The sequence below is a fragment of the Grampus griseus genome, assembly GCF_964374135.1.
Source record: "Grampus griseus genome assembly, chromosome: 8".
NCBI lineage: Eukaryota > Metazoa > Chordata > Mammalia > Artiodactyla > Delphinidae > Grampus > Grampus griseus.
Genome location: NC_139002.1, coordinates 108046116 through 108065824, shown reverse-complemented (window position 1 = coordinate 108065824; position 19709 = coordinate 108046116). Strand labels below are relative to the sequence as shown.

Here is a 19709-nt window from a genome sequence, read left to right as displayed (position 1 = left end):
ATCTATCCAGCTTTTCTCCGGTGGTGCTTTGAAGATTGGGGGCAAGCAGAAAGTGGTCAGTCTTACTGAGATGGAAGACAGAGTTTGGAATTTGGGGCTGCCAGAGGGACTGGAAATTGAAGGAGAAACTCCGAGAACAGAGAGATACACAGAGAGGAGAGCCCCCCCAATTCTGTGTGCAAATACCCCTCAATTCCTTGGGAACTCCCATTGGATTAAAAAAAAAATACTACCCAATAATATGCTGTTTACAAGAGACACACTTTAAAGATGCAAATGGACTGAAAGAAAAGAATGAAAAAATATGACATGTAAACAATAATCGCAAGATAGTCAGTGCAGCTAACTATTACCTTCGGATAAAGTAGACCTCAAGGCATGAACTATCACCAGAGACAAAGAGGAACATTTCATGATTGTATTACTAATCTATCGCTTCATAACTAATTACTCTAACATTTAGCAACTTAAACAATAAACTTTTATTATCTCATAGCTTCTGTAAGTCAAGAATTGGGGAGTGATCTATCTGGGGTAGTTCTGCTCAGGGTCTTGAAATCAAGATTTTGATCACAGCTGTGGTCATCTGCTGTCTTGACGGGGGCTGGAGGGTCTACCTCCAAGATGGCTCCCTCACATTTAAGTTAAATTCAAATGGTGAAGTGGAAAAATTCCCTGAGAAATGAGACTTTCTAAAACTGATGCAAGAAGAAAAAGAGAATCTAGGTAGCCCTGTATTTTTCAAAGAAACTGAAATTGTATTTTACACTCCTCCCACAAAAGATGGTTTCTCTGGTGAAAGAGTACTGGTCTTTTCCAAATTCTTACAGAGTAACCGGGGATAACTGATACTCCAAACTGACAAGGGCATTATGAGAAAATAAGCTAGAGAACAGCATCTCCCATGAATGTAACTGCAAATGCCATTATCAAAAGATTAGCAAATCAAACCCATCAATATATAAAAAGGATAATTAATCTACTATGGCCAAGCAAGGTTTATCCAAGGACTACAAAGTCAGCACTGGAAAATGAATCAGTGTAATTCAACAAAGTAACAGACCAAAGGAGAAAAACCATATGTCATCTTAATAAGTGAAGAAAAAGATTTGATAATGTTCAATACCCATGCATGAGTAAAAAAAAAAAACCAACTCTAAGAAAACTAGGAATAGATGGAAATTATGTCAATATGATAACGGGCATATACAAAAAGCCTGCATATAACATCATATTTAATGGTGAAATATTGAACACTTTTCCCTGTAAGACTGGGAATAAGGCAGGGATGCCCATTTTTACCATTTATTTATTTATTTTTTATGTGGACCATTTGTAAAGTCTTTACTGAATTTGTTACAATATTGCTTCTGTTTTATGTTTTGGTTGTTTGGCCCCAAGGTATGTGGGATCTTAGCTCCCAACCAGGGATAGAACCTGCATCCCCTGCACTGGAAGGTGAAGTCTTAACCACTGGACCATCAGGAAAGTCCCCATTTTTACCATTTCTATTCAACATTGTATGAGAGGTCTTAGCCTGTGCAATAAAGGAAGAAAAGGAAATAAAAGGAAGTAGTAAAATGATCTCTATTTACAAATGACATGTTTGTGTACATAAACTAAGTAGACTTCAAAAACACTATTAGAACGAATTTAGTAAGTTGACAGGAGACTTATTCAATCCTATATAAAGGCAAGATCAAACAACTGGAAAATGAAGTTAAAAGATAATTTTGCATAGCATCAAGACACCTCAAATACCCAGGGGTAAACTTTCCGAAATATGAACAAGATACCTATGCTGAAAACTACAAAAAATACCTGACAGAAGTCAGAGACTGAAATAAATAGGGGTTAAACATGCTTATCAACGGAAAAACTCCATACTGTTAAGATGTCAGTTCCCCATGAATTTTTTATAGAATAACTGAATAGATTCAATGCAATCCGAGTCAGATTTTCAGTAGATTTTTGAAAAAATTGTCAAGCTGATTCTAAAATTTATATAGAAATGCAAATCTTGAAGAAGAAATAAAAAATTGTAGGACTTAGACCACCTGACTTCATGATATACTTTAATGCTGGTAATTAAGACAGTGTGATGCTGGTATAAGGACAGACAAATAGATCAACACAGAACAGAGTTCAGAAATAGACCCACCACATACAATCAACTGATTTAAAGTAAAGGCGTCCATGTTATTCATGGGAAAAGGGAAGTCTTTTCAACAAATGTTACTAGAATGACTGGTTAGCCACGTGGAAAAAAAAAATAAAAGAAAACAAAAACCAGCTGAAACTTGACCTCTGTTTCACACCATCTACATTTTAAAAAAATAATTATTTATTTATTTATTTATTTGGCTTCATTGAGTCTTTGTTGCTGCATGTGGGCTTTCTCTAGTTGCAGTGAGCGGGGGCCACTCTTCGTTGTGGCGTGCGGGCTTCTCATTGCAGTGGCTTCTCTTGTGGAGCACCGGCTCTAGGCGTGCAGGCTTCAGTAGTTGCAGCACATGGGCTCAGTAGTTGTGGCACATGGGCCCTAGAGCGCTTGGGCTTCTGTAGATGTGGTGTGTGGGCTCAGTAGTTGTGGCGCATGGGCTTCCATCGCAGTGGCTTCCCTTGTTGCGGAGCACGGGCTCTAGGCGCGTGGGCTTCAGTAGTTGTGGCATGTGGGCTCAGTAGCTGTGGGGCACGGGCTTAGCTCCTCCGAGGCATGTGGGATCTTCCCGGACCAGGGCTTGAACCCGTGTCCCCTGTACTGGCAGGCGGATTCCTACCCACTGTGGCACCAGGGAAGTCCACACCGTCTACATTTTATTTGTGATGAATCACAGGAAATACAGACCCGGGAGGAAGGTCACATGTGTGTCTCATGCCCCATGCCCCCCTGGGGTGTCCTCTGTCCCGTGTTGGTGCACACCTGTTCCCATCCCGGGATCTAGCTGCCACAGCCTCCTCTGGGGACCCCCGTCTTTCTTTTCTTCTCAGCAAGTGCCCGTGTTTGGGGCCTTTCAGACCGCCCCCAACGGATGGCAGTCCTTTCCTTACACTACTCTGTAAGGCTCAGTGCAGACACCCCTCCTCCAGGAAGCCTCCTCTGCTTTCTGAGTGAGGGACATGAGACCCTCCCTCTTCTGTGCTTCCCTAACACTAAGGTGATGTGATGATTTGTCACCCACACTGGGACACGTGTGGGTAAAAAGGGGCAGGTAATGATTGTCAAGGGTGAGTCAGGACAGAAGGTGCCTCCCTAAACCTCTTCACACGCCGTCCTTGGATTGTGTCAATGTGTCTGTCCCTTCTCCAGACGCTGAGCTCCTTGGGGACCGGGGCCACACCATGGCACGACCCTCCCTCGAGCTCCCGCCTAGTGCCTGGCCCCGAGTTGGCTCCGTTGGGGTTTGCTGGCTGAAAGGGGAGAGTGTGGCCGAGAGCAGGTGACAGACTGTGGTGGCTGGACTCGGCCGTGAGAGCAGATCCCCTCCCTTCTTCACCCCCCTCTCAGGTGTCGGGTCAGTAGTCAGGGCTCTGCTGGCCTGGAATGTCCCAGGACCCAGGACAGACCTGGTCCGAGTCCATTTGGTGGTGCTCCACTTCGGCCATGCCCTTGATTCACTTGACCCCATCTTTCGCGCCATCACCCGTTCACCCAATCACAGGTCCATCCATTCCACAAATACTTGTCAGGACCCTCCACCCAGGCCTCCGGTTCTCGGCCCAGGGAGACAGCTCCCCCCAGGAGCCCACCTTCCCGTGAGACACACGGACACTAACAGGGGTGCAAACATGAGTGCAGGAAATGCAGTGCGTGGTGGGTGGGAGGCCGCTCTGGGCAAGGGGGTCCCCTTGGGTGCTCAGCCAGGGCAGGTGAGCACCAGAGGAGCTGAGGGCAGGGCGCCTGCTGCCAGGGAGCTCCCGGTGTCACAGAACAGACCGGCCCAAGGACAGGTCCTGATGGCCGAGCAGGATGTGCCAGGAGCAGTGACGCCAGCAGGCAGCGTAGGCGGTGTGCCGAGGTGAGGCTGGGCTGGGGCCATCCGGAGGACTGCCCTGAGACGGAGGCAGAGACGGGGGACGCAACGCGGTTGGCCTTGAAGGTGGGGACGGGCCCCAGCACTGACCGCCCTCTGCCAGCCTGGCTGCCTGCCTCCTACCTCTGCGTCCCGGGAAGGAGATGCTGTTCCCTCTCCTTTTGCAGACACGGCTCCCCGCTATTCGGTGACTCGCTGGAGGTCACCAAGCTGGAGAGGTGCCAGTGGGATGGGAGCCCAGCCCTGCGACAGCCCCGTCCCTCCAGGTGGCCATCACTCCTCCAGGACTGGGAACACGCTGGCTCTTTGGGCCCAGGCTGCCGCCGCTCGCCCCAGCGGCGGGTTCCAGGGCCAGAGGTCCCGCTCTCCCCATCTGTCTAGACTGGGCTGTTTATCACGCGCCCCAGGGGCAGCTGACCGTCTGTCCCCAGTGGCAGCACACAGATGGATGGCCCCTCAGGGGGCCTCACAGCTATTTCCTGGGGCTGGGAGGGCGGGGCTTATGCTGGGGCCCCTCTGAAGCTGCCCTCACCCTCATCCCATTTCCAGGCGTTCCAGGGAGGAGGCCACACCCCTCCTTGGGGTCCAGCAGGAAGTGGTCCCACGAATGGATGGCCCCTCGGCACCCTACCCCCCAAAGCCAAGGCTGGGGTCCTCACCCACCTTCCTGAACCTGCCGAACGGGATGGCCTTTAGGCTGCCAGAGCCCTGGCATCCCTGGGCTGGAGTCATCCAGTCGTAAGGGCAGTCTGGGGAGACCAGGCAGGGCAACCAGGACTGGCCAGAACCTTGCCCATCCCAGGGAAGGATGGACAACCTGCAAAGGTGTCTCGGGTTGGGGGGCTATAGGTAAGTCTTTCTTCTTTCCATTTCTTAATGTTCTCTGAAGTTCCCATAATGAGCAACACATACATTTTCTAGTGAAAAAAGGACTTTTTAAAACAATTCTCCTGGAGTTATAAAATGCTTTATTATAACAGGTTTCACATAGGATATATAGAATGTTTTCTTTTTGGTAAAAATGGAAATTTCTGTGGGTCTCTATTAGAAAAATAAACACAGCTGGAGGGTTCTATGCCCAAAGTGTCTCCCTCTAGGTCCAAAGAGTTTTGATTTATCTTTTCAATATTTTCTGTAGGACTTGAAAGTCTTGACAATGACTATGAACTGTCATTTAAAAAAAAATCATCAGAGGGCTTCCCTGGTGGCGTAGTGGTTAAGAATCTGCCTGCCAATGCAGGGGACACGGGTTTGAGCCCTGGTCCTGGAAGATCCCACATGCTGCAGAACAACTAAGCCCAACTAAGCACAACTACTGAGCCCACGTGCCACATCTATTGAAGCCCACGCGCCTAGAGCCCATGCTCTGCAGCAAGAGAAGCCACTGCAATGAGAAGCCCGCGCACCCTGGTGAAGAGTAGTCCCCGCTCGCCACAGCTAGAGAAAACCCGTGTGCGGCAACGAAGACCTAACACAGCGAAAAGTAAAAATAAATAAATTTATTTTAAAAAATCAGAGACACATACAATGATTTGTTCTTTGAAAGCTAAAAGGAATGGCTGCAGTTCCCTCCCTCCCTTCCTCCCACCCTTCCTTCCTTCCTTCCCAAGGGAAGCCCAGGGGAGTGGGAGGAGGGTGATGCAAACACTGGCTGGGCAGGGTCTGCAAGGAGTGGGCAGGGATGGGTGGGGGTGATGAGTGAGCAAAGGATTCCTGGGAGGAGGGGAAGTTGGAGATGGGGGTTGGGGGCAAGAGCACCCTCTAGGCAGCAGGTGTCCAGGACCCCCGTTCCGGGCGACAGGGCTGGAAGGGGCAGGGGAGGGCCCAGCTGGCGCCAGGCTCTGCAGTGACCCTGCTTTGGCGGGCACACTTATGGGTGCGTTTGGTGAGGAAGCAGCGCCATCTGGTGGCCGCTGGGGAGACTGCTGGGCAGGGGTCACCTGGGCGCTGGGAGCCTGCGGGTGAGGCAGCCGGAGAACTCTATAGTGGAAGGATCACAGCACGGCCTCAGCGAGGACAGGCCCCGCCCAGCTGCCCACGTGGGCCTTGGGGGGCGGCCTCCCCTCCACCCCAGCCCTCAGCTGGTGGCGGGGGGGAAGGAGGCGGGAGCTGGGGTGCCCATCCTCGCCCCAGTCCTGGGGACTCCCCGCTTAGCTACTGTGCCTCTGGCCTTCTCCTCAGGCCTTCCTTGTACTCCACAGGCTGGGCATGTGGGAGTCAAGACCACGGCTCTCCTGATGCCCCCGGCCCTTGGGTCCCCAGGGCCAGTGAGCTGGGGGGGGCTGGGATGACACATGGTCCTGGAGGGTCTGGAAGGGTTGGGGGGACCCTGGCCGGCCCTGACATGCGGCCCATGGGCAGGGACAGCCTCCCGGCCCCCAGCTGGGCCCCCTCCCCCAGGACCCTCTGGAGGACCACCCGGAGTGGCTCCCGCTTGCCCGGCTGCCGGCCCGTCGCGAAGTAGATGAGCGGCCTGGCGCTGCAGGGGACACAGGCCAGGAGGGTGGCCAGCGGGAGGAACACAGGCAGCAGGAGGTTCAGGATGGGGTGCGGGGTCCAGTAGAGGATGTAGGGGAGGCCGCAGAAGAAGAGCAGGAATCCGGAGCCCAGGAAGATGCCATAGAACCGAGGGCGCGGGCGCTGGGAGCAGCACGTCACCCAGACGAAGAGCGCAAGCCCGGCCACGCGGGCCACGCAGGCCACGGACAGCAGCCACGTGACGCTAGCCACGTGGTACCGTGGGCAGGTGGACAGGCGCACGCCCTCGCGCAGCAGGCCGCAGGCGTTGGCGGGCAGCAGCACGGTCGGCAGGGTCAGGGCCCAGATCAGGCCGCAGACGGTGCCCGACGTGTGTCTGGGGCGGCAGCCCTGGTAGCAGGCGGGGAAGATGTCGGAGAGGCAGCGCTCGGCACTGAAGGCGGCCAGCAGCCAGAGCCCCGCAGAGAAGGCAACAAAGGTGACGGCGAAGTAGAGGCTGTCCTTGGAGCCCAGGGCCGCCTGGACGGCCGAGAAGTCCAGCGGGCAGCCCAGGAAGAGGAAGTCCGTGGTGGCCACATGGAGGATGTAGACAGAGAAGGGGCCCTTCTTGATGTGGAAGCCCAGGTGCCAGAGGACCAGCCCGTTCCCCACCAGCCCCCCGAGGCCCACAGCCAGAGTGAGGTAGAAAACCACGCCGGTGAAGGTCCTCCAGAGCCCGAACATGCTGGCCGGCTCCGCGGCCGGTGGGAAGGACCCTGGAGGGAGGCCACAGACGTTGCCGTTATTATCACCGCCCGGGAAGGTGGGTGGCATCGCGGCGCAGCTGCACAGATGCAGCCAGCCCGGGGCGCCTTCCCGGCCAGTGCCCAACCCTTCAGGCCTCATCACCTCTTTGTAAAAGGAGGATTAGGTAGGATGCACCCAACACAGGGAGATGAGGATGGCCGAGCAGGTGGGCAGGCCTGCCCCCGGCTGGATGTTTAGATTAAATGCGCCAAGATCGATTGACACGGCTACACCGCGGCAGCCGTGTCGCAGAGGTCAGTGATGGCTGGACAGGTCTCTGCAGGCAAAGGGGGCTCTCATGAGGACACGACTCAGGGACTCCGCGGGGGCCCTCCCACCCTGGAGGGCCAGGACCACACTCCTGCTGGGTCCCCGCCCCAGAGGGTCTGCTGAGCACGCTCTGTCCTGCACTTGCCGTGGATAAGGGTGGGTGCAGATGTCCTGGTGGGGGCAGTAGGCGGTTGGGCGGATGAGGGAAGGCTGGGGGACGTGCCCAGCCTCCCCTGCTCTCCCACCTGGGCAGGGATGCGACCCGGGGCTCCCGCTGCCAGCGGGTGGTGCCGAGTGCGGCTCTGAAGCTGCAGCAGGTGTGTGGACTTGGTGGCGGGGCCCCGGTCCTCTGGGGGAGAAACTGACACAGGTGTTTGCTGCCTGCGAGAAGCCAAGCCCTGCTCTGGTCCGAGGGGAGAGACGCCGTCACAGGGAAGCAGAGGCAGTGGAGGGTCTCAGAGCAACCTCTCCCTCCCCTGGGCCCCTCTCCCCGGGGTCCACATGGCTTTTGTTCTTAGCCTCAGAGATGCAGTGGGGGGGCCATCAGGGCCCTGTCTCTGGGGTGAGGAGTCAGGGGAGACAGAGACAGAGATAGAGACACAGAGACACGGTGGAGGCGGGGAGCCCACCTGCACACCTTGAGTTTTTCCCATAGTCACCCCTTCGCTGGGCTGTGCCCCTGCCGGGACCGCCCTCGCCCCCTCCCCACTCACCCAGGTCCTGCCTCCTGTAAGACCCTGGAGCCTCCCACAGACCCCTGGGGCCTCCCTGTCTTGTGCCTGCGCGCCCTTGCTGACACCCTTCTCTGTGGTTGTCCTTGTGCCCCGGTGGGAGGTGCGGGGGCAGGTCTCTCGCCTTTACCCCCTCCAGGCTTTCCCCTCGCCAGGCACGCAGTGACGGTGTCTCGGGCCCCAGAGAGCCGAGCTGGACTCTGGCGTCCCGGGGGCCCTGCATTGACCGCCCCCCTGTGCCCCAGCCTCAGTCTCCCCGAGGTACGTGGAGGGGCCGAGTTAGGTGGAGGTGGAGGGAGGGCTGGAGGAAGGCCGTCCTCACAGCTCTCAGGACAGGCACACCTGCCCGTACATTCAAACGAGGACCCAGAGCACCGGCTTTTAAATGCTGACCCCGCCAGCCTGCTTCCCCATCCTTGCCCCCAACTCCCAGTCCGACGGGAGCCTGAAAGTCCTCAGGGGTGTCTGGTGCAGGGGCCCCAAGCCTTCTCGCCTGCACGCTGCCGCCCAGGGCTCCCCCCGGGTCTGAAACCTCTCGTGTCCCCGGGGCCCGGCTGGCTGGACCTGGGCGCTTGGCCAGGTCGCTGGAAGTGGGAGGGCCCCTCCTGGTCACGGGATGAGCTCAGGTGGAGATAATATCCTCCATGTGGTCCAGCCCTTCTCTTCCTCAGCACCTGAGGGATGTGGGTGGGGCAGCAGCCTGGGGGCCGGTGTCCAGCGGGCCGTCGTCATTCCTGGACAGCTCGTGCCCGGCCTGGCGCTGGATCCCACACGGTGGGTCACTGGACGGTGCCGCTGGGGGATGTCTGGGGCCGCAGATGTTGGTCCCTTTCCCAAGGACCCACCCCAACCGTCCATCTGCCGGCCTCAAACCCTGGGGCCCCAGCTGCTGACAGATTCTTAGGGGTTAAAATACTTTTCTAAACTCTATTCCGCAGAGCTACGTGCTCTGAGCTGGTCCTGCCGAGGACTCGCCTCTTCTGTGGGCTGCTCTGTGGCCCTGGGGACTCAGAGTGCAAGTCAGAAGTTATGTGTAGAGATGCTGTTTGTTCTAACATTTTTCAAGTGGATTTAGCTTCGAATTCATTTGCGTAACAAGTGCCGCCCGTGGAATAAGTGTTCCGCGCAGCCTGTGGTTCCCAGCCACGGTCCCCCGGCTTCTCTGCGCTTCTGCACGTGGCTTTAAGGAGTGAAGAGTTGCCTGGCCTCCAGGCCCAGGGACAAGGTTTCCACCTGCAGGACCCTGTTGCCGCCCTGCCCTTTCTGCCTGCTGGGTCTTGGGACGCTCTCCCGCTGCCCCTCCCCCTTTCCTCAAAGGCCACCTTCCCTGTGAGCTGTCCCTGGCCTGGATACTTGACACCACACCCCAGCTTGCCCTGCCCTCCTGCCCCCTTTCGTTTTCTCCCCGCCATGTCCCATGCCAGTCCCCGGGTTCTCTGCCCACTGCTGCCAGTGGGGCCTCGCGCACGCCAGGCTCTCAGCACAGCTTCGAGAGGAGCGTCTGCTCTCGGTGTGTTGGCAACGACAGCGGCAAACACCAGGGTGGTGCGTGTCCTGGACTGAATGGGGCCCCCAAAGACACGTCCTCGTCCAATCCCTGGAACCTTACTGAGAAGAAGTGACGGTTTTGAGATGAGGCCATCCTGGATTACCCAGGTGGACCCTAAACACAATTACAAGTGTCCTTATAAGAGACAGGAGAGGAGAGACACACAGAGGGACTGCCACGTGACCACGAAGACAGAGACTGGAGGGACGTGGCCACAAGCCCAGGGATGCCTGGAGCCCCTAGAAGCTGGAAGAGGAAGGAAGGACCCTCCCCTGGAGCCCTGGGACACCTTGATTCCAGACTCTGGCCTCCAGACTGCGAGAAAGGAAATATCTGTTGTCTGCAGTCTGTGCCACCACCCGAAACACCGAGTGCGTTTGTTTGGACGAATCCTTCCTGAGCTTGTTCACAGCTGGTGGCCTGTGTCCAAGCCCGACCGTGCTAGCGGGAGCCTTGACTACACCAAGTGGCCGCTACTCAGCCGTTTCTGCCCTACGAAGTGGGCAGCTTCACACAGTGCAGCCTCAACCCAGCCCTGTGGCCCTGGGCAGGCCGGCGTGTCTCTGTCTCTCAGTGCCCATGTCTGCAGGCTGGAACCTGGTTTTGTCACATCTCGGGCGCGTCACGGGGACTCGGTGAGGAGTACACATTGGGACGAAAAGGGAGCGGGGCGGGGATCGGGGGTGGGGGGATACGGGAGGTCCTGTCATGAACTGTTCCTGTTCCTGTGGTTCCCGTGGCCACCATGCCATCCGAGGCTCAGGACACAATCGTCCGACTCTGGGACCCAGAGAAGGAACCCAGTGTTGCCCAGCCCCCCCCGGGGGCAGATGGGGAGTGGGGACCAGAGGAGGGTCTCCCCACTCCCCAGCAGCGGGGTGTCCCAGGCCGAGGGCCTGTCTGCGGAAGGCGTGTCTTAACGGAGGCATTATCATTAGCAGGAATGGCCAGGCCAGCACCTCAGGAGACAGCTGTCATTCAGTGGATAGAGTGTTACTCACTTCTCCAGCGGAGGGGGTGCGCCACCGGGGGCCACCGCTCAGGGAAGCGCTGTCGGGTCGGGGCGCAGCGGCAGGGGGCTGTGTGGTCAGGAGCCTTTGTGGTGGTTTCCGCAGGAAGGAACGGTGAGTCAGGGTGAGCAGGCTTAGGGTTGGCTGTTTCGCATCATCTCGGGGGCTCTGTGGCACAGGGGCGGTCCCTGGCTCATCGGGGCAGGAGCTAGTGGCCCTGAGTGCTAGAGCCCCATAGGGGAGGTGGGGAGGTGTGGGCTGGGCTTTGAGGGGTTTGCATCTGCAAAGCAGGCTGCGGGCAGTGGTTTGCTATCTAGGAATTGGCTAACCGTGGGAGGGGCAGCCCCTGGGGGCTCAGGAGGCCCCAGAAGTTAGAGCACAGGAGCACAGAAAATAAAAGAGGGGCTTGTATAGGTAGGTGCTGTGAACTGCTGGGGGCGAGTGGGCTCGGGTCTGAGGCTGCGCTTTCTGCTTCCTTTCTCCCTTCTCGTTCCTACTCTGGGGACCTGCATGGCGAGGGGCTCCCAAGGGGCTGCCCCGGGGAGAGGGGGCAGAAGATCCCGGACTGGGAGCTCGCCGTGCCCGGGAACCGGACCCCCTCGGTCGGCGCTCAGCTCTGTTGCCTCCCGTGTGGATCTGGTCGGGAAGTTTGCATGACATCACGCGTGTTGCGTGTTTGACCCCGTTGTTACATGTACAACGCGCAGCGCAGACGTAGCGTGTGTTGCCTTTCTTGCCTTTTGCACCGCTCCAATGACCGGAAAAAGGGTTTTGAAGAATTGGGCCTTTCCTCTCAAAACACTCCTTCATAAAATCACCAAGCCCACGATCACACGAGCGGAAGCCCCCAGAGCTGAACAGCCCCTCCAGCTGGTCCCTCCCTCCCCCCGGTCTGACTGGGGCGCAGGGGTTCCGGAAGAATGGTGCCATTCATGAAAACAAGATAAAACCCGAGTGGATTTCCTAGTTTAGGTTGAATATTTTTGTGGTGTTTTCCCAACTTCGGATGTAATTAAGCAGCTGAGGAGGGAGCGTGGCCTCAACACGACGAAAACAAACGATATTTGAAAACTTTCATCCAAGTCGGGGGTGGGGCCTGGTGAGGGGGCCTCTCCCTTGGCCCCGGGCTGACAGGTTGCCTCGGCCCGAGCAGCCTCCCCTCAGGTCCCCGAGGAGGGGGCAGCGTCCCACACCCTTCCCGGGAACGTCTGGCTGCTCAAGACAAGCAGGGACGTGCCTGTCGCCGGGAGCGCTGTCCTGGCCAGATAAGCCCCGGGGGTCCTGGGGTCCTGGAGGTGGGGCTAGGCTGGGCACTGGCTCTGGCTCTGGGGGTCCGGCCTCCTTGGACCCGGAGCTGCCTCCCCTCCCAGCCTGACTCAGGACAGGCTGAGGTCTGGCTTTGCTTGAGGGCAGAGGGGTGCAGGCGGGGCAGGGAGGTGAGAAATGAAGGTGTCCTTGCCTGGAGGGAGACTGGAGTCTCACCTGCCCGCTCCGCCTGGGGCTCCAGCTGGGAGGATGGCCGCCCCGGCCCCAGTGTCCTCTGGAGTTAAAGTCCAGTGTCAACCTCTCCCCAGGACCCAAAGGTCAGTGCCCCAAGGCAGGGGCAGTGTGAACTCAGCCAGAATGATGGGACTCGAACCGCACCCTGAGGAGGGATGCAGGTGAGCGAGGGTGGACCCAGGCTGGGCGGGGGAGAACGAGTGGCGTCCACCCCTGGCTGAAGATGCGTGGGAGCTCGTCCCGTCTGCACTGTGGCCAGCCTGACCCTGGGCTGTCCCGGAGGGGAGCCGCGCCCTGCAGACGCTTCAGTGCAAAGGGTGGCCCGGCTCGAGCAGCAGGTGGGGAAGGGCCAAGGCTGAGGCCCTGGAGGCCGAGGTGGGAGAGTCAAGGCCTTTGAGGAGGGGGAAGTCTTCTCCATCACCCCCTGCTCTGCCTCCAGTCCTGGGTCAGACCAGCAGTGTCTGCTTCTCCAGTGGCACCGGTGGTGGCCCTGCATTGTGCCCGAGTCCACACACTGGGACAGGCCCCTGGAGTCCCCAGGGCTCAGGGCTGAGACCCCCGTGCCCAAGCCCCTGCTCGCCCAGCCTGCCGCCAGCACTTGGGGGGCTGTAAGGAAGCCCCACTGCCCCCTCAAACTTCTTCAGGTGGCGGGGCCGTGTGCCTGGAAGGTGGGACTTGGGGTGCCAGACTCCCGTGAGCAGCGCCGGGCAGCCATGGGCTCCAGCTGGACCCCTGGGAGCCTGGCAGACTCGGCAAGGCAGCTTTCTCCCTCCCAGCGACCCGGGAGCGTTAGTGAGGACAGGTGAGGACGCACCGGGGCCTCCATCACAGCGCCGGGCTCTCCAGGGACTTGGTAGGTGGGTGTCCAAGTGAGGCCACCAGGCCCTGAGCCCACAGACCTCCTCAAGGTCTCTCGGACCACCGGACGGGGGCCAGGCAGGCAGGTCCAGCCTGGAGAGCAGCGCCGGCCAGCGGACCGCACACCCGCTGTGTGACCTGCTTCCACACCCAAGGCCGGGGGTCCATAGAGACCCCAGAGGATGCGGCATTTCTGGGGCTCCTCGGGGAAGGCGCACCTGTCCATGGAGCCCGAGAAGGAGGAATCTAGAGCCCCCCGAATCTCTGCACATGGGGTGTGGTCTCCGGGAGGGAGGGAGCTCCTGAGGGCTGCTGAGCTGTGTCTGTCCCAGACACGGCAAAGGGGTCTGGGGGCTGAGGGAGGGTCGGGGCAGCCCGAATGGGGCTGGGGGCACCTGAGCCGGCTGTGGTCCCGCTGGTGGAGGGACTGTGGTCTGGGGAGGGGGGGCGTCACTACTTGCCTGTCTTTCTGCTCCGTCTCGCTTCACCCCTCTGAGCCTCGGTGTGCTCACGTTCAAGATGGAGTGTTCCAGGGCTTCCCGGGTGGCGCAGTGGCTGAGAGTCCGCCTGCCGATGCAGGGGACGCGGGTTCGTGCTCCGGTCCGGGAAGATCCCACATGCCGCGGAGCGGCTGGGCCCGTGAGCCATGGCCGCTGAGCCTGCGCGTCTGGAGCCTGTGCTCCGCAGCGGGAGAGGCCACAACAGTGAGAGGCCCGCATACCGCAAAAAAAAAAAAAAAAAGATGGAGTATTCCACTTCACAGGGTTGTGACAAAGATTACGTTCGTATGCACGCGAAGCTAATCTACCACCATATGAGCTCGTGAATTTTCTCCTTCTCGTCTTCTTTGCTTTAGGTTGTTTTTGAAGGGCCCAGGAAGTGTGGTTTCTCTGCCTACCCCCTTGACACTGAGGGATACCAGTGGCGACTAGCTTTTCTGAAGCTCTGGGCGAAGCTTGCATCTCAGGCCTGGGGAAGAGTATGGGCGGGTGGGGGTCCCGAGGGACCCTTGAGCGGGGCAGGGCGGGCGGTGGGGATCTGCCAGTGAATCGAGTCTCATGGCCTTGAACAATGGATTGATTATAACAACAGACCCGGGGCTTCCCTGGTGGCGCAGTGGTTGAGAGTCCGCCTGCCGATGCAGGGGACATGGGTTTGAACCCTGGTCAGGGATCTGAAATCCCACACCCCTCATGGCTCCGTCAAAAAAAAAAAAAAAAAAAGGTGTGACTATTATCATGGTCTATACATCATTCTGCAGAACTTGATGTTTTCGGCTTTTCGTCTTTGGTATTTGCCATTCCAAATGTCTACTCATTGTAACAGTGGTGTAGAATTCTGTAGTATGGACGCGTCTGTGATTTACCCATCTTTGTTATATATCCGCTTTACTGTGTTTCACTGTAAGAAACAATCCTGCAACAAAACGTGAAGAACAAAGGAGGTGCCCGGGCCTGGGGAGGCGACACAGGAAGCTTCGTGGGTGCCTGGTAAGAAAGACGTGGGGGACTTCCCTGGTGGTCCAGGGGTTAGGACTGCACTCTCACTGCCAAGGGCATGGGTTCGATCCCTGGTCGGGCAACTAAGATCCCACAGGCCGCGAGGTGTGGCCAAAAAGTTTTAAAAAAAGATGTGAAATAGGTATTTTTAAATGCTAAAATGTGAAATAGGTATTTTTAAAATGCTAAAATGTGACTCAGCCTGGTGGTGGGTATGTGGATGTCCATTAAAAAAAAAAAGCTTTTCTCTACATGTGAACCATTTCATGTCACCAAAGCCCCTGCCTTAGCTCACTCTCGAAGGGGTCACCTAGACCAGCTGGTGGAGGAGAAGGAGATTTGGGTTTTGTTCACAGATAGGTTGATATACTGGTCCAGGCCCCAAATGAGCTGCTGCCACCCCGTGGTCCCACTAAGGAGTACACCTAAAGGACAGTGGGGAGGACGGAACTGCAAGCACGGAGGGAGAAGTGATCTGAAATCAGGAGGTATGTGAGCTCTTGAGCAAACAGTGTGGCTGGTTGCCAGGGCCTTGGAGGGAGCAAGGTTGGGAGACGGTGGGTGGGCCGCTGCAGCAGCCACGGCTCAATAACGGCTCAGATTAAACTCAGAAAACAGTACAATGGTGTCTACCAGGGGCTGGAGGAATTGGGTATACATTGTGTAATGGTACAGATCTGCAACTAGAGACTTCCAAATCCGGAAGCTTTTCCTTCACTATTCCTTTCACCTGCATGACACCTTTACGGTCCTGCGGTTCTTCTATTTCACTGGCCTGGGCATCATGACTGCCATAGCTTCCAGCGCTGTCTCTCCTCCTTCTTCCCTATTTGGTATCGGTGACGTCAGGCAACGTCACCTGTCAGGCAACGTGAGGCAACGTGAGCGCCCTGCTCGGGGCTCTGATCTTTCCGGTTAATATACTGAGAGGTCGTGCCTGTGGTCAGTTATTCGTCCCAAGGACAAAGCTCTGTCCTGCACGTATGACCGCCACCACCACGTGGGGCTTCCTTCTCCATCCTGGGCGTGTCCAGTGAGCTGTTGCTCCCCAAGTCCAGGCGAGCTCCCAGCAGCACTGGCCCTGGTCCTTCTGTTCTCGGCCCCGGGCTTCTTTCTCTTCGGCCTGCGCCTCTGCGTCATCAGGTTCCTCGTAGCTGACGTGCAAAACCACACCCTCAGCGACGCCTGCGTCCTCCCATCCTGCATCAACAGCACGGCTAACGCTGCTCTTTACTTTTTCACTGGGGGCCTTCAGAGACAGCGGCTGAGGGAGCCCCTCAAGCTGGTCCTCCACAGAGCCCTGGGTGAGGAAACAGAGGATGGTGAGGGTGGGAAGGTGCCCCTGACTGGCAAGGTGGAGAGGGTGGACCTCTGAAGGATGGGGGGCTCCCAGTGGATCCGTGTCCCTGGGGCACTGTCCCTACCATCTCCTGGTGGTACCTATGCCTCGCTGCCAGCGGCACAGAGCTCCCCAAGTCAGCACCCCCAAATAGTTCCCTTCCCAGCCTCCTCTTTGTGAAAAACGAGGACAAATAGCCACAAGCAGAATGTTTTTTTGTTTGTTTGTTTTTTTGTGGTACGCGGGCCTCTCACTGTTGCGGCCTCTCCCGTTGCGGAGCACAGGCTCCGGACGCGCAGGCTCAGCGGCCATGGCTCACGGGCCCAGCCGCTCTGCGGCACGTGGGAACTTCCCAGACCGGGGCACGAACCTGCGTCCCTTGCATCGGCAGGCGGACTCTCAACCACTGTGCCACCAGGGAAGCCCCAGAAGCAGAATTTTTTTGTGTGTGTGTATATGAAACCAAATGCACACATCTGAGCCTTTTGAAACCTGTTAAATTATCCTTCAGAAAGTTTGTGAACTCACACTCACCAACCTCAGAAAGTCGATTTTAACCTCTGACTTACTGTTAAAATTCTGCTTATTTTCAGTTTTGGATAACAAACGCTGCTAAACTCCTTTCGGATGTAGACTGGTCCTTGGAAATGATGCACCCTTGTCCTTCGTCCATTTTTCCGGCATGTTCTAGGGTCTGAATACAGTGTTTTTTTCTTCCTTGACTTTTAATGGATTGACCTCGTGGAATGTACTCTCTCTCTCAAAACTCTCTCCTTCTGTCTTTAGAATTCCAGTGAAATAAAGGTTTGTTGACCAGTGCTGTCCGGGGTGGGCGGGTGGGCACCGTCCAGCTGGCGCGGTTCGGCTGCGTCAGCGGCTCACGCTGCAGTGACGCTCAGGTCTCCGTGTGGCCCCCAGGCTGCTTTGACTGTTGAGGGAAATGTTTCAGCTGAAGCGTGTACGACCGTCCAACCGAGAGGAAGGTGCTGGGGAGTCTTTGCTCTCAGGAGCGACCCCAGGAGATTCCGAGTTAGCTCTGGGTTTGACATGAGGCTTTCACTGCCCTCTCCAGGAGCTGGGGTGGGCGGGCTTGTCTATGTTTGGGTCTCAGAAAAGAGCCAGGACCCCCCACGACGAGCTGGAGCTGCAGACAGGAACCCACAGCCCCTCACCAGCCAAGCTCTGGTGACTACCTTTTAACTGGGGGGACACTACCCTATAGCAGGGGGGACATTTCCTACAGCTGGGGGACACTACCTTATAAGTGGGGGACGCTACCCTATACCTGGATGACCAGCGGCCAGGGTCCTGGGGTCCCTGAGTGCAGGAGGCTCTCGCAGGACAATGCTCAGGACCCTGCCACTGACCCCACGACTGGCCGTCCTGAGTGTCCACGCTCCCTCCATCTCCCTTCCCTGGAGCAGAAGCCCTCCACCCCACTCCCAGCACACATGGTGCAGGAGCCGCGGCCTCAGGAAGGTGCATGTGGCTGGGGAGGGGGGCGGCAGACAGGAGGATGTCTCCTCCCCAGGGTGTCAGCAAGGTGCACGTCCCCCCGGGGGACACCCGTGGGGTGCCGACACCTGCACCAAGGGGCCTGGCCATCACCCTGGGTGGCAGCCATCCCAGAAGGTGACAGCACTGTCACCCCTAGGCTGCAGAACCCACGGCCACGTCCTCTTGAGCTCATCCGTGTCACCACCCACGAGGGCCAAACGCTGGGATGAGACCCACAGGTTCAGGGAGGGCTGCCCGCACGGGATGCACCCATCCACTCGCCGGCCGTCCTCAAAACTGTCCTCATCAGCATACCTGGGCCACATCGGCTCGAAGAACAGCTTCTACTGCTGTTCTGTTTTCTTTCCAGATTCTCCCGAAGGTGAAGGACTGAATTCTCCTTGAAGCGTAAACTTTTCCTTTGCTTTAGGAGAAACACCCTCACGGGGGTCTTAGTACGTACGTGCGGGCTGCTGTAACAAAATATTGATGCCACAGACCTGGTGACACATAAGCAAAAGGGCACTGCTCACAGCTCTGGAGGCCGGAAGTCAAGACCAGGTGTGGGCAGGGCCGGGGGAGGGGCCTCTTCCACGTCGGGTCAGAGACTTCTTGCTGGGTCCTCACGTGGCACAGGGGCCAGGGGCTGCCTGGGGCCTCCGTTATAAGGACAGCGATCCCATTCATGGGGCTCCACCCTCAGGCCCCCATGACCTCCCAGAGGCCACAACCCCTGACACCATCACATGGGGGGGTTAGAATTTCCCATATGAATTTTGGGGGGATGCAAACATTCAGACCATAGCACTGGGATTTGGGTCCACAAGGCCAAGACTCTCTTCTGGAAGGACCCCGGACGGCAAGCAGGATGTGGCTTTGCATCGTGGTTAAAAGGTTGTCTTTATGTCGAGTGACTTTACGTCACAGAAAAGTGGCCCTCGGTGGGGTGAGGGAGAGGGGGTTATTCTGTCCCCGAGCCTGCGGGAGAGTTTCTGGATTCCGGGGGTGGGAGATACAAAGGTGGCGGCAGCCTTCGGGGAAAGAGGGCGTGTGCCCTTGTTCCCTTCCCTCGGCCCAAGCCTGGCGTCTTATTAATACGTCCCTGGGTGCTGCTGTCACTGTGGGAAGTCGAGGAAAGGTCTGTGCACGTGCTTTGCAGGCCCAGGGCCTGCAGTAGCATTGCCAGGAAACGTGGGCTTAGACCCAAGGAGCCATCGTCCAGAGCCGGGGCCCGGGCCAGGGCCCGAGGGTGTGTGCAGCGGCCGTTCCTGTTTGGAGAACTCACCATCTATTCTTCCTGATTCTGATAACATCCGTGGTCCTCTTTGGAGGACCTCGGGGCAGTAGCTAACTGGTTCAGAAATGGGCATATGACCCAACTGAGCTAATCCAGGGCCTGTACTGAAGAAACGGGGAAGGCACATGTGCTAATCTCCTGCTGGATCTGAACTTGGGAGTTGGCAAGACTGCAGTCACAAGAGGAAGCCAGCGCACAGAGACAGGGTCAGGGGAAGAGAGAAACAAGTTCCAACGACATGGCACAAACCCTGGGTCCAGCCAGGCCTGAAGCCGTCACTCCCCCGGACCGCTCAGCACGTCCATCAATAAATTCCTTTCCTTGTTCCCCAGGTTCTTTTCTTGGGTAAGGCTTTTGGTAACACACGCGCAGGAAGTCCAAGCTGATGCAGTTTGTAAATACTCCTGGGGATTCTTAGGAATTCCTGGTGTTCCAGCAGCACGGGGGCTGAGCTGTCTTGCTCGGGCCCAAGGCCGGACCTTCCGCAAGGCCCGCAACCAGAGCCCAGCTCTCTCCTCCCGCCCACACTGGCATCGTCCCACTTAACCTGGGTGCTGACCCAGGATGGTGAGACCGAAATGGGAGGAGAAGGCTGGCAAGGATGGCAGGCAGCCGGCCCGCCGGGGGGGTCTTTCCTTAGGGCAGCACATGGGGGGGAGCAGGCAGCCAGCCCCCCAGGGGGGTCTTTCCTTAGGGCAGCACATGGGGGGGCAGGGATGGTGACCGCGCAGACTGCCCCGAGAGCATGTGAAGCCTTCCCTGGTGGCACAGGATGGAGGCGAATCTGCATCCCTGCAGGTTTAGGTCCTCGGAATGACAATGACGGTGACCAGGAAAGAGAAATCTGGGAAATGGGCCCGT

General features: G+C 57.4%; 1 protein-coding gene across 1 annotated transcript; it reads right to left on the bottom strand.

Moving 5' to 3' along the window:
• Window positions 1-6251: 6251 nt before the first annotated feature.
• On the bottom strand, window positions 6252-7235 carry MRGPRG (MAS related GPR family member G; the record flags this gene model as incomplete). The annotated part of the gene is made up of 1 exon (XM_082660139.1): window positions 6252-7235. The coding sequence occupies one exon, from the start codon at window positions 7233-7235 to the stop codon at window positions 6252-6254; it is 984 nt and encodes a 327-aa protein (XP_082516265.1).
• Window positions 7236-19709: the final 12474 nt, after the last annotated feature.